General features: G+C 44.6%; 1 protein-coding gene across 2 annotated transcripts in view; it reads right to left on the bottom strand.

Annotated features, from left to right (window-relative positions):
• Positions 1-13,283, bottom strand: part of CSMD2 (CUB and Sushi multiple domains 2) — a 647,961-nt gene that overhangs the window by 246,871 nt on the left and 387,807 nt on the right. Inside the window, exon 13 of one of the 2 annotated variants that reach the window (XM_055391224.2) lies at positions 11,546-11,728. The exons of the other annotated variant lie outside the window; for it this stretch is intronic. Coding sequence (XP_055247199.1) covers positions 11,546-11,728 — 183 coding nt within the window. The remainder of the gene's footprint in view (positions 1-11,545; positions 11,729-13,283) is intronic. 2 annotated transcript variants of the gene reach the window in all.

Here is a 13,283-nt window from a genome sequence, read left to right as displayed (position 1 = left end):
GTAACTCCAAGTCCAGAAGATTCTGACAAAACTCCCCATTTGCAGGAATGACTGACTGCTCGACTGCCAACTGTGACCTGGTGAGGCACCTTCTGTGAGCAGATCTGTGGGCAGATAACCTTAGAAAGGAGAGGCACTGTCAGCTGCATGGGGGTACCTGGTACTGAACAGCCCTTCACTTGAGTGTTGGATATTCTGTCAGTCTTGAGTCTCACTGTGAGATTCTGAGGAACTGTGACATGTTGGGGAACAGATGGAAGTCCTGATGACCCAGTCTTTCCATGTCCCAAGCAAAGGCTACTCAAAAGTGCTTCTCTCCTGTGAGATCCCACAGCTGCCTGCACCCAGCCCCCAGGATCCTATGAGTGATACTCGTAGCGTCCTATTCTTCCTACATGGGCAGATTCCAGCTGGTCTCTATGCCCAGCTAAGGTTAGCTTCAGCTGCTCTTATTAATCTGGTCAGCCAGACACAGGTATTAGCTAGGAAAAAAGTATCTTGGCATGATGTAATCCAAGAGCTCAAGCCTTCCCATTAGCCCAGAGGAATTCAAGGAAGGGTGTGGATCACATCTTCAACAACTCAGGGGATGTTCTCAGGACTGTAGGCCCAGGTCCCTGGGTCTTTGAGGCACTCAGGGCCTGTCCTCTTCACTTGAGCCCCTGAGCTCTGTTAGAGAGCTCCATCATGCATTCTAAGCCTGTTCGTCAGAGCATCCTCACTCACGGAGTCTAGAACTGCCACGGTCCATTCATGCCTCAGACCACCACCCACTGAAGACTGGAAAACAATACATGCTGGTTGTTCTCCATGAACACAAGGAAGTACATTTGGATTTTCTTCCAGGGGAAACACGATAATCCAAGGGAGTTTACAGGTAGCCTGGGAGAGCTCCCTGCAAGACCATGGGGGAGTCTGATCTAAGTCCCAGAGCAAGATGAGAGTTGATCAGGTAGCCTAGGGCCAGGAGCCTTTTCTCTGAACCCACCTCCCCTGAGTCCCCCAAAAGATTGCTTTTGTACATAAGGCCTAGAGGAAGGGCCAATCAACACAAGAGGGGGTAACCCAAGGCCCTGTTAGAAAGCCAAGCCCTAGAAAAGATATGTAGTGCCTTCCCCGAGGACCACAGAGTCTGAGGACACCCACATCACTGAGGGCTGATAGTAATGCACGTATGTTCAAGTAAGATGACAAATTCACCAAGAGGCTCAAAGAACAGGGTTGGGGTATTGACAGAACTTCAAGCTCCAGCTTTTGAGCCAGCAGCTGTGAAAACAGACCCTGGCTGGGGAAACTCTGTTGGCCTCCACAGCTCTCTGAGTCAGGCATGGCAGAGAACAGTGGAGAATGCATACACACAACTTTGGATATTTTACAGAGAAAACAGAGCCTGTTGGCTTGATCCCAAAGGTGAAAGCTGAAATGAGAATGACAGAGATACCTCATTCCCCTACAAGTAGAGGTCACAGCCCAGGATTAGACTCCTAAAGCTTGACCAGTTTTCCCAGTTCCTCTTCCACGTAGGTAGCTGTGGTCCTAATATACTTTGGACCAGGACTTTTAGCTGGAATAAGGCCTTTGAACTGGGCCTTGGATTAAACTGTGTTCACAGTTTGGTTTTGGACAGATTCCTGGGTTGGATTGGACTGAAATTTTTGCCTGTGCTACAATCTTCCAAGAAGACTTCTGAAAATCTGCCAGTTGGAATGAATTTTTCTTCCTCTACATTCTGGTAGCACTTTGTGACCACATCTATGATTGCAATAATTCAGAGACTGCTTTAAAATAAAAGCACACGCTTATCTTACTCACTAGACTATGAGCTCTTGGAGGGCAAGAACCATGTTTGAATCATCTTCATCACTTGCCCGGTGCTGAGTGTAATGGCCAGTACATAGTACCCACTCCCTTCCACATTTTGCTGCATTTAAATTAAATGAAAAATATCAAGTTGTAATGTGGGAGTACTGGACCATGCATCTCATTCCTTGATGGGATACCAACATGGAGGTCAACATCCCACGGACCCTGGGAGACTACAATCATCCTAATAACTGAGTTATGGCAGCTCAGCCTGGCCAACTTAATAGCAACAGCATATGAACACAACATATCACCACATGTATCACAACCCCATGTATCTTGGCATGACACAAGTATTAGCTAGGAAAAAAGTCTCTTGGCATGATGTAATCCAAGAGCTCAAGCCTTCCCATTAGCCCAGAGGAATTCAAGAAAGGAATTCAAGAGACAAATTCAAGGGACCAAACCTCACGGAACTGACACAAAACTTTCCCCAAGCAACTGGCATACAGTATGTGTTCCATACTAGTTGTTCAGAAATATGACCTAATGTCTAGATCATCTAGGAGTTTTTTAGAACTACAATTCCTAGGCCCCATTTTGGACCTACTGAATCGGAATTTTGGGGGACAAGGCCAAGAATTTTGTATTTTAAAAGGCCTATGAGTGATTCTAATGGTTAGCTGGGTTTGGGTCTACTTTAGACCAGGCAGGGCCACCAAAGACACTTCCTTCTCCTATAAAGTACCTGACTGTTTAGACATAAACGAAACAAGTGATGTATGTGACTCACACTGGCCTGGCAGGGAAAGTGTTGACTACTTCCTTGGACATCCTGATAGGAAATGCTGGGAGCCTCCTTCGTGAGCCATCCCTTCAGTCTGCTTCATTTCACCCTGGCCAGGTACACTGAAGACCTGGATCCCACGGGCTTGGTTCTTACAGCCAGATTCTAAGCCAAACCCAGCTAAGCATGATGGTACATTGGGAAGTTCTAGTCCTACAAACTGTTGGGGTGAGATGTGTGTGGCTGCACAGAGCCAGTAACTGGTGGGCTTGTGAGAAGCCCAGCATACTATAGGCCCACTCAGTTTTAGGATCTCCCTCTCCTGCTAACCCTTCTTCAATATGTATGCCCCAGTCCAAGGACTGGGCTTCTATTCTGGTTCATGGTTTCCTCTCTAGTCTCTGCTGTGAGATTGAAGTCTCTTTTTGGAGACTGAAGCCTCTGGCTGGGTCAAGGATATACTCTGCCGGGATACACCCTATTCCCTTGGGTGAGGACATGAGTCAATCCAGAATCTTCCTTCCCCCATAAAGTATCTGCCTATTTGAAAACAAAGGTAACAGGCAATGATGTGACCCATACTGGCCTGGTAGGACAAGAATTGACTCCACCTCCTTGTACATTCTTAGAGGCAACACCAGCAGCCTCCTTTGTGACCCATTCCTTCATCCAGGGTCAGCTCTTTCAGCCCTGGACTCCCTCAACTCTGGCATACACTTCCCAGGCTGCCCCATGGCCCTGGGACACTTCGTAGCTATGACTAGTGCCCATTCTCCAGTATAGTAGCAGATACAGACCCTCCCCCATCCTGCTACCACCCCTGACTTTCCACTCAAGGCGACGTCCCCTTCAGATCACTGGGAGAATTCTGCAGAGCGGGCACCCCCTACTCTGCCTGCCACTAGCAAAGGGAAACCACAGGTCTTCAGTGTTCAGGTTCTTGAGGACTGGATAACAGAGGGAGGGAGCCCTGGGACTCCCTAAGTTCCCTGTTTATTTTCTGGGGCCATCTGTAGGTCAACAAAACCTTGAAAGAAGTCTAGAGAAATGAGGGGAATGTTACATTAAGCAGAGGAAGCTCACACTGATCACGGTCCCTGGCCTAATCACAAACAGTTCCCAGGAATATTACCCCTCATGCTGAGGCCGATGCATTTAAATCTTTGCTGATCCCAACTCTGGCTCTGATCATTTGAAAAAGGCAATTTCCAAGGACTCTAGCTATTGTGATCATATTTTCTGGGCCAAGGGAAATGATGTTTGAAACTGCATTTGTCCTGGAAAATCTGGGATTGTATGTTTACAGGGAACACTAGGTTTCAGCCATAGAGGGGAGGGAAAATAGAGCATGCTTCACCTGTGCGTGTGGCATTGAGGTCAGGGTGGGAGGAGAAATGAAAAAAGTACCTGCCTATTTAAGAATAAAGGTGACAAGCAATGTGTGCGAAGCAATGCATGTGACCTATTTGAAGAAAACCATGGAGCTGCTATATTTAGAAAGACGGAAGTAGGCGAACAAAAACATGTGTCTGGATATGAGGGCTGTGTATTATAAAAATGCCTATTTTCTTCAAGTTAATTTATATTTTAACAGGAGTGCACATACAAAATCCCAATAGGATGTTTTTTTTACTCTGACAAAATGATTCTAAAATTAATCTTGAACAACAAACAGATGAGAATAACAATGAATATTCTGAAAGAGAAAATAATTAAGGGAGGAAGGAGTTGTTTCTAGCTCTGCCAGATATTAGAACACATTATAAAACAACAATTAAAATTATTCAATACCAGTGCTAAGATAGAAATAGAGCAGCAGAACAAAGTGGTGACTCAAGAAATAGACTTAACTACATTTGAGGATTCAGTATGTAATAAAACAATTCATTTCCCTCAAATCAAAAGGGAAATGAATTACTTAATAAATTGTGTTGGAAAACTGCATAATAGTTAGGACAATATTATACATTCATCTAAGTAAACTCCAGATGGATTAACAAATTATATTTTAAAAAATCAAATTACTGACAAATAACCAAAAATAGAACGAACTGTTTCTCAGATCCATGGCAGAATAACTTTGTCAGCTTTGAAAATAAATCACAAATACTGAGAGATTTGTTTATATAGAAATGTAAGACAACTATACAATGAAAAATAGAAAACAAATAGGGAAAATGAGATTGGGAAAATACATATATCAAATACCACAAAGAATTTCTATACACAATGTAGAAAGAATGCCTTCAAATTGGGAAGGAATACCAACACCCCAGTAGCCACATGTCAGTACCAGTAGTCACTATACATGGAAACAGCAAACGCCCCATGTCCCTCCTAGACAGGGCTGGAACCAGGTCGGCTGAAGAAAGGCCAAGACTGAAGTCTCTATCCAGTGCCCTGTGATGGCAATCTTGGCAGTCCTCCAGACACCTCTTTTATACCTCTTACCCCAACAGGGACATGTCTCTGGCCCATGGCTACCCAGCAGTCTGTCTCCAGACTGTGCTCCCATAAACCCACCTCCCTTCTTCATTCATATCCATCAGGCAGCAGCCAACCCCTATAGGAACCATTACAAACCCAAGTACCCAGTCCTGCAGCGTGGGCGTGCGTGTGTGTGTGTGGGTGTTTATGTGTGCGTCAATGTATCTATGGAACATGTCCCTTTTGCATAGGCACAAACCCAGTGGCTTCTCCCAGAACCCACTGCTGCCTCTTGGATGGCTCCTTTTCCAGCATGGCCTCTCATCTTTCGGGCCCAACCATTCTAACAGAGAAGATGTCAAGTCTATGCCCCATGAGAAGAGGGGCGGTTGCTCTTCTGTTCAGCACCCACTATGATGCCCGCCACATTGCAGGCACTCAATAAATATGTGTTAAATAAAAGAATGAACCTAATATTCATAGCATCAATGTTTTCTCATTGAAAAACTAAATTATAAGCCACAAGGGCCCACTTCATTTATATAATGGTGTCTATCTCCACATGAGAAGAGCTCCTTGAGGACACGGACTGTGCCCAATTCATCTCTGAATTCGCGGCACTTAACATTGGGCACTTCACAGTAGTAAACAAAGGTGTGCTACAGAAATAGATTCAACTTATAGCTATTAAATTAGCAACTTTTAAATGGCCACACAAATATTTGAAGTTTAGTGAAGCTAACAAAGTTTACAAGCAATATATATGTGACCTAAACGAAGAAAACCACAAAGTTGTTATCTTTAGAAAAGTGAAAGTAGATAAACATGAAAGAGAGGCATGCCATGTTTCTGGATGGGAAGACCACACGTTTTATGAGTCTTGTTCTTAATCTTATAGCTTTTGCTACTGGCATTATGAACCGACACAATATTTTGGGGGAAACCATACAACAGTATGCATCAAGAGTCATAAAAATATTCATGTCCTGATTGGATAATGTCAATTCTAGAAATTTATTCTAAGGAAATAATTCAAGAGAAGAAAAAGCCATAGGCCTGAAGATACTCATTATAGCCTTATATAAAATAATTAAATATAATTGGTTGAATAAGTCATGGTTTATTCACTTGACAGAAGAACCCACAGATTTTTAAGAATGATAACTATGTAGCAACATGGTAAGATTCACAACAGAATATGGGCTTTAAAACATAGAATGCAAAATGGTATGCTCACTCTGATGAAGACCACATAACGTATGTGTATAGATGGGTAAGAATAAAAAAAGACTGGTCAAATTTGAAATCAGTTTGGTTTAAGGGAGAGAGAATATGAATATTTCCTTTATTTAAACTTCTAGATTTATTTAAACCATTAAATTAGCTTAAACTTGAAAAATACGAGAACATACCAAAAGTCTCTGTCAAGTATTGGCCCTTGAGCTCCAGAGATACATCTAGAGATAGAGTTACAGCACATTATATAGGGCATGACACCATGAGATTGTCCCTTTAACCTGAGCAGGATCATCCCCAAAGGCCCTTCAGTTTAGAATTTGACCAGGAACAGCCATACCCTCTTATGCAGCTAACTTTGTACATAGCAGGTACTCAATAAATCAAGATGGATAAATAAATGAACGGGTAGAAGGAACAGAGAGAATGTAAAGATTAGGAAGAGGTTTCAACCCCAGTATATTGTATGGTGGGGGTATACAATATTGATAGATTTCCAATAAGGGTCACAAATCTATCTTTCTTGGATTTGTCTAACTCTTGTCAACTTTTGTTGCTTCATAAAGGTAACTCGGCCAGCAGTTTGCTTCTGTACTCTGGCCTAGTATTTTTATCCTAAGGCTTCCTTGTCCTTACATTTGCAGATGATCCCTAAACTTCTAGAAATCTAGTGCAATGGAGAGAGGGCAAGACTTGCAGCAAGAACCTGGGTGCAAATTGCTGCTCTGTTAATTAACAGCTCAAATTCCAGCCTATTATTTAGTGATTCTATGACCATTGTGTTAGTTATATTTCTTTGAACCTTGTTTCAATCTATAAATTGAGAGAATAAATACCCCATAACACAGTAGGGAGGACTCATGTCTTCCCAATAATGTAGAACATTTAATAAAATTGGCATTCTCCTCTAACCCATGCCTTCCCACTGTCATAATGCTACAGACTTTAATCATAGCCTCACTTAAAACACAAACCCATAGGATTCTTCGTATTTGGAATTTGACAAAACTAAGTTATCCTAGACTAGTCGTTCTTAATCTGTGATTTTTTTCCCCCAGGGAATATTTGGCAATGTCTAGAGATATTTTTGGCTGTCACAGCTGGTGTGTGGGGCGGGTGCTACTGGTAGATGACAGAGATGCGTTAAATATCCTATAATACACAATACTGCCCCACACAAAAAGAATTATCTAGGCCAAAATATCAATAGTGCTAAGTTTGAGAAACTCTACTCTGGAGTAATGGTCCATGGGAGAGACCAGATTCTTGCAGATCCCATTACCCAATTCATCTCAGAATGTGTGCGTGCGTGTGTGTGTGTGTGTGTCACCAGAACAGAAGGTGGGAGAAGTAAGGAGGAAGTCAGAGTAAAGGACAGGAAGATACTAGCAGAGGGCCATTTCCCACAGCATCTCTGTTTAGAAAATCCTACTTTCCCTTCCAACTCTCCAAAAGCCCAGCTCAAGTCTTGTATCTTCTGGGACATTTTCCCTGAGCACCCAAGGATCCAATTTTCCCTCCCTTGACCTCTCAAGATTAGATTGCTGATTTGTAACTTAAATCGTATACATCCAAGAAGTTCCTGCCTTCACATTTCACACATATACTAGAGTTAAGAACTGAGCAATTAGGATTCACATCTTCTTAAGGTGGTTTACAAAATGGCAAAGGAAAGTGTGCATTCATGCACTCTTGGCATATCTCTGGTAAAGGCTGTTTTGAAGCTTCTTTTGAAAGTGACTGCTAATGGATTGATAATTGGTTTCCTGGCTTCCTTAAGAAGTGTGAAGCATTCTGCCAGCCTGTCGTCAAAGCATCAAGTATTGTGCAAACCACCATCAGAGTTATTTGTATCTTCCTTCCCATTGTATCTCTTGTGGTGGAAGAATAGCTGGACAAGATTGTATGGGAAATGCTCTCTATTCTTTTGTAAGGAAGGAGGTAAAATGGCGAAGCTTCTGGAAGGTAAAGAATATATGCAGCCAGGCCAAAGCTTTTCCACCATGACAGCCAGGATGAGCAATTTCCTAGGCAGAGACTGCACAACTCTGAATCCAGTGCATGGCGCTCAGCACAGGGAAGACAGGCAGTCAATAGCTTGAATGGATGGAAAGTGGTATTACTTCCCATTGATTTTGAGCAGGGGTCCCGGGAGATGTGAATTAACTGAGGACTAGAGAGTAAGAGCAAAGAAGCTAGCTCCACCTTTTCTTTCAAAACGTTTTTCACTGTGAGATAAATCATCTTCTTAAAAACCTAAATTAAAAAAAGACTATCTATTGAGCATCTACTACTGTGAGGGCAGCTCAAAAGCCAACAAAATGATTCTGAAGTCTCTGCTTGCTACAGAAAATGTTTTGGAACATGAAGGAAGAGTGTATTTGTGTATTCTTGGCAGGGTAATTCCCTAATAAAGAGTTGTTTTGAAGAAAATGTTTCAAGAGAAGAACAATACAATACTTTGCACCTCTTCAGACAACTTCTCAAAGAAATTTGAGCCATTGAAATAATATACCCAATCCCCTTATAGCTCTCAATAAGGAAAGGGCAATGTTATTTGCCAAGTATTGTATTAATATTTATTGTGGCTAATGTATTGGAAAATTTAGGGCACTTATGCTGACTTTTGCTAGAGGAGCTTTTGTATGTACATTTATGAGTGCTTTGTAAAACACAGAGACCAACCTTATATTTTATATTTTTATAGATGTTTATAGGTATTGTCCCTTTTCTATTGATAACATTATATTTGATCTAGAGTTAAGAGCAGAACTCCAAAGTTTAACATTGTCTCTCAATCAAAGTATGACCTGCTCTGTAATGATCCACTTTCAAAGTAGCTTCCAGGTATTTATTGTGGGAAATGTGAGGACTATTCATGTCATAGTCATCTTTTTCTATAAATATGATCATAGAGGCTTAGAATATTTGGAGCCACAGTGGAGTGCTACCCTATTGGATAGGTCAGTACATGAAAATCCAGAGAGAAGATGCTTGGCTTTAGCCACAAAGCTGAGCTAGAACTAAGAACCTGGTCTTCAGATTTTGAAACCAAAGTCATCTCAGTTACCAGGCCTTTCTTATCACCATACTTTCTTATCACCAATTGGACTATGAGCTCCCTGAGGGCAATGCCCAGGACCTATAAAAGCATCAGCTTACCTGCTGGGTACTCAGTAGGGAGTGGGCAGATGGAAGTCCCTCACTTTGTTGAAATGCAAGGGTGACCTGGCTATATGCTGCAAAGGCATGGGGCCGGTTGGCTCCCTCTGGCTTCCTCCATGGAAGCCAGCATCCCTGAGATTCAAGCTGTGTCCTCTTACTCTCCAATGTCCAGACACACTTGAGTGATGGAAGGGCCTGGGGATGTCATCCTGCTCTATCCCAGAATTGTCTAGAAGAAGAAATGCCATGTCAGCTCCCCAGAGTACCTGCTTAGCTTTCATCCATAAGCCTCAGACCCCTCATCCTTGTTTCAAACCACAGGGAGCACTGACACATACTTGTTGGGACAGACCTATTCTCTTTCCTTCTCAGCTGTTTGCAAGCAGTGCCCAGCTCACTGGAGGCTGCCGGCCCTGCTTGTGGACACCAAGGGCCTGCTGGGCAGCACTTCAAGGTCTTCTGCCCTTGGTGAAGGTTTTACAAGGATGTTATAAACATGCTTCTAAGAGCCAAAGGGCCAAGTAAACTCTTGGAGGGGTCAAGCAACAGTCCCTAAGCTGGCAATCTGCTACCTGCCTCTTTCAGCTTGGGGGACAAGTGAATCTTATCCTGGTCCTAAGAGGCTGGCTGGTTTTGCTTCCCATGTGAATCCTCCCAGCTCTTTGTCGCAGAAGCTAGACCCTCCTCCATTTCTCCCTGCCTTGTTTTATCTAGATGGATTTCAGAGATTAAGCCCCCATGGCACCTGGGGCTCCCACTGTGTGTACCTTTATCTTCTCAGGCCCTGCTTCTGCAGAGCCCTGCCCCGTGCACCTGTCCCTGGGCTTGGTCTCTGCAATGGGCAAAGCCTTTGTGTTTGCCTGCCCCGAGCTGCTCCCTGCTCCTCCAGGTCTTTGTGGCTCCCAGCATGCTACGTGGCTAATGCTGTTGGGCTTTATATTCTAACCACAGTGGGGAGCAGGGATGGGCAGATATCATGCAATTTATTTTTTTTCAATAAGGGTGAGTTGTTCAATGTGTATTTGAGGGTGACTTGATCTTTAAACCTCTCAAGACTTTTTACATAAATACACTCAAAAGTCATCAAAATGCTTTGTTGGACAAAGTGATTTTTTTTCATTTAAAAAGTATCATCACCATGGTACACCCCAACTCATCAACTCATACACCAAGCTCTCAGTCATCACAGAGACCCTGACAGTCTCCCAGGCTATTCCTCTCCCAGCCCTGAGGGATCACCGATCTCTAGTGTGCAGAACTCGAGGCCCCAAGTAACCCACTGAGCCAGGTGAAGGATCTGAGGGTCAGGCTGCCTGCCTTTCCCTGAGAGAAGCACATGGAAAGAGATGGAGAAGGTGGAGTGACAAGGGATGGGAGAAGACGTAACAGCCCAGAGAAGCTGGAAATTTTGATTTCCCACAGAGACCATGTCTGGGCCTCCCTTGGCTACACACAGCCCCTCATCCTTGCCAATCCCACCGCGACTGAAGATTTAAGATATCATTTGTGCTGCAAAGTATGGTCAGGTCATCCAAGAGGAAGGAAGAAGGGCTTCTTTGTTATCTCCACAGAACAGAGCACTCAACTCCAACCCCTTCCCCAAAAGATCAACAGTCCAAAGATAGCTTGATCCCTTATCCCTCCCTAAATCCAATATGAGATAAAGCAATTTTAGGAAACTGTTTATATCCTGGCAAGGCCAGTTTCCCACAGTTACTGGAGGCTGGTGGTGTCTACAGTCTTACAAACTTGACAGTCCCTTCCACCCTGCTGGATTAGATGGTGTCAGGGGTGGCAATGAGGGTGAGCAGGAAATGTCTGGGTCTGAGCCTGGTGGGCTTTGTCCCAGTGGTGTCTCCTTGCTCTTAAGGATCACCAAGAAGGGTAAGACGGTGTTGAAGAGCATCCCCAAATGTCAGGAGCACTTGTTCTCAGTGCTACAGTCGACATTCCTGCCAGAAATAAGGACCCCACCAGCAACGTTCCGAGGAGTAGAATAAACCAACCAGAGTGCAGCTGTTGTTACAACCTGCAAGGTTCCCAGGGACAGGGCCCCTGGATTAGCTAGGAAATGGGCCCCTGCCTCTCAGTGAAGACCCTGGCGTGGCCTCCTCCCTGCTCACTTACACACGCAGCCTGGCTTCTTAGCCGACCATTGGTTATTCTTTTGGCATGTGATTGCCTTCTGTCCCACCAGCTCAAAGGCGGGCTGGCACTCAAACTTGAGTGTGTCACCGTGGCGAAACCGGGAGCCTTCCCTCCGGCCATATGCAGGTATGCCAGGGTCACCGCAACTGCCCTGCTCGATCTCTGAAAGACAGGAAGATGAGAAAACAGAGACAAAAGGTGACTTTATACCTCTTTTGGAGCTGAAGGTCCACATGACAAGCTCTACTGCTCTTCTGCCATAAGTCAGTGCTCAGAGTGACACAGGTAGGATTCAACGTTCTTATAAGGAATGAGGTTTGTGAGAAATCCTGCAATGTCCTGTTTCATCGCAGCATCCTAGGATGAATGGGCTTCCAGCTATCAAGTGCCTGAGACTCTGTGTCCACATAAAGTGTTCTAGATGCTTGGATGTTTTGACCCCTTACCCCTCCCTAAATCCAATATGAGATGAAGCAATTTTAGGGAGAAGGTGGGTCTACATTCTTCACAGGTTACCTGTCCCAGGAGCAACAAGTTCCACAGCATTAGAAGTCTTTGGAGACTTCCTCACTGAACCTGACCTTGCATCTGAACTGCTAATGTCACATGACAGATCTCAAGTACAGTCCATTTCTGAGCAGCAAAGGCAAGTCAAGATGACACAGCAGTTGAGGCTTTGCTCCCTGTCTTTTTCCCAAACCAGAGATTAATTGAGAATAAATGTTCACTGCCTGCTGATGTGGAAGAACCTTCATGGAGATGTTTCCTTAACTCAATTTGCAATGGTAGCAGGTAAAATGAAACAAATGACTCATTGAGTATGCTTTGAAAGTTCACTTGAGTCAACAGTGGTGAGACAGACATGGAGTGGGTTCCCTGAGACAGCTCTGGGGGCCCTGAACCCAGTGGGCATGATGGGCTGGCTACCTCACCGGAGAGGCAGTCAGGATCCAGATGCTTCTGGAAAGGAGTATGTCCTGGCCAAGCCTCTGGAGCTTCCTCTGGAGTCACCTCCACTTCCACTCATGCTGTGCTTAATGCTGTGAGAGATGGACGAGGAGGAGGGGGTGGTGGAGGGGAGGAGGAAGAAGAGGGAAGGAGGGGAGCTCTGTTTCCGGGGAGAAGGGTGTCCTGCAGGATAGATAGGAAGTCATGAAGCCAGTGCCAGATGGTGAGGTGAGGACTGTATGAGCTGAGATTTGGGAGAGAGGGGCCCAAAGTCATCAGGGGAGTTTTTTGGACACCACCTAGGATTCTCAGGACAAAGGGACCCTGCCTGTTCGGTAGACACCATCACGGGCTGTCAGAGCCACAGTCCCTGAAGTTGGTGTGTGTGATCCTGACAGGGATGATTCTGCAAAGGCTTTCCTACCACACTGGGGGCTTCTGTGGGCTGGGCAGCTCCAGGCACTGCCTTTTATGGGCGGGCTCTTGACTGTTGCATTCATGTTAACCCAAAACGAAGGCTGCCAGCTTTGTGCTGAGAGCAGGCAGGACAAGGCATTCTATGACTGGGATTGTGTGTGTGTGTGTGTGTGTGTGTGTGTGTGTGTGTGTGATCATCTAAGCTGAACAACAAGGGTCCTCCCCTTTGTGCAGGGGAGTCTGTGTGACCCATGTGCCAGGTGTGAGGCATCTCAAATCAAATGTAAGTCAACCCACTTGCCTCTCACCTCACATGTCCCCCTGGCCTCACCCTCTACAAGTACATCTGCTG

This window comes from Gorilla gorilla, chromosome 1 (genome assembly GCF_029281585.2).
Source record: "Gorilla gorilla gorilla isolate KB3781 chromosome 1, NHGRI_mGorGor1-v2.1_pri, whole genome shotgun sequence".
NCBI lineage: Eukaryota > Metazoa > Chordata > Mammalia > Primates > Hominidae > Gorilla > Gorilla gorilla.
The sequence above is the reverse complement of the archived record's forward strand: the minus strand, read 5'-3'. Positions and strand labels throughout refer to the sequence as shown.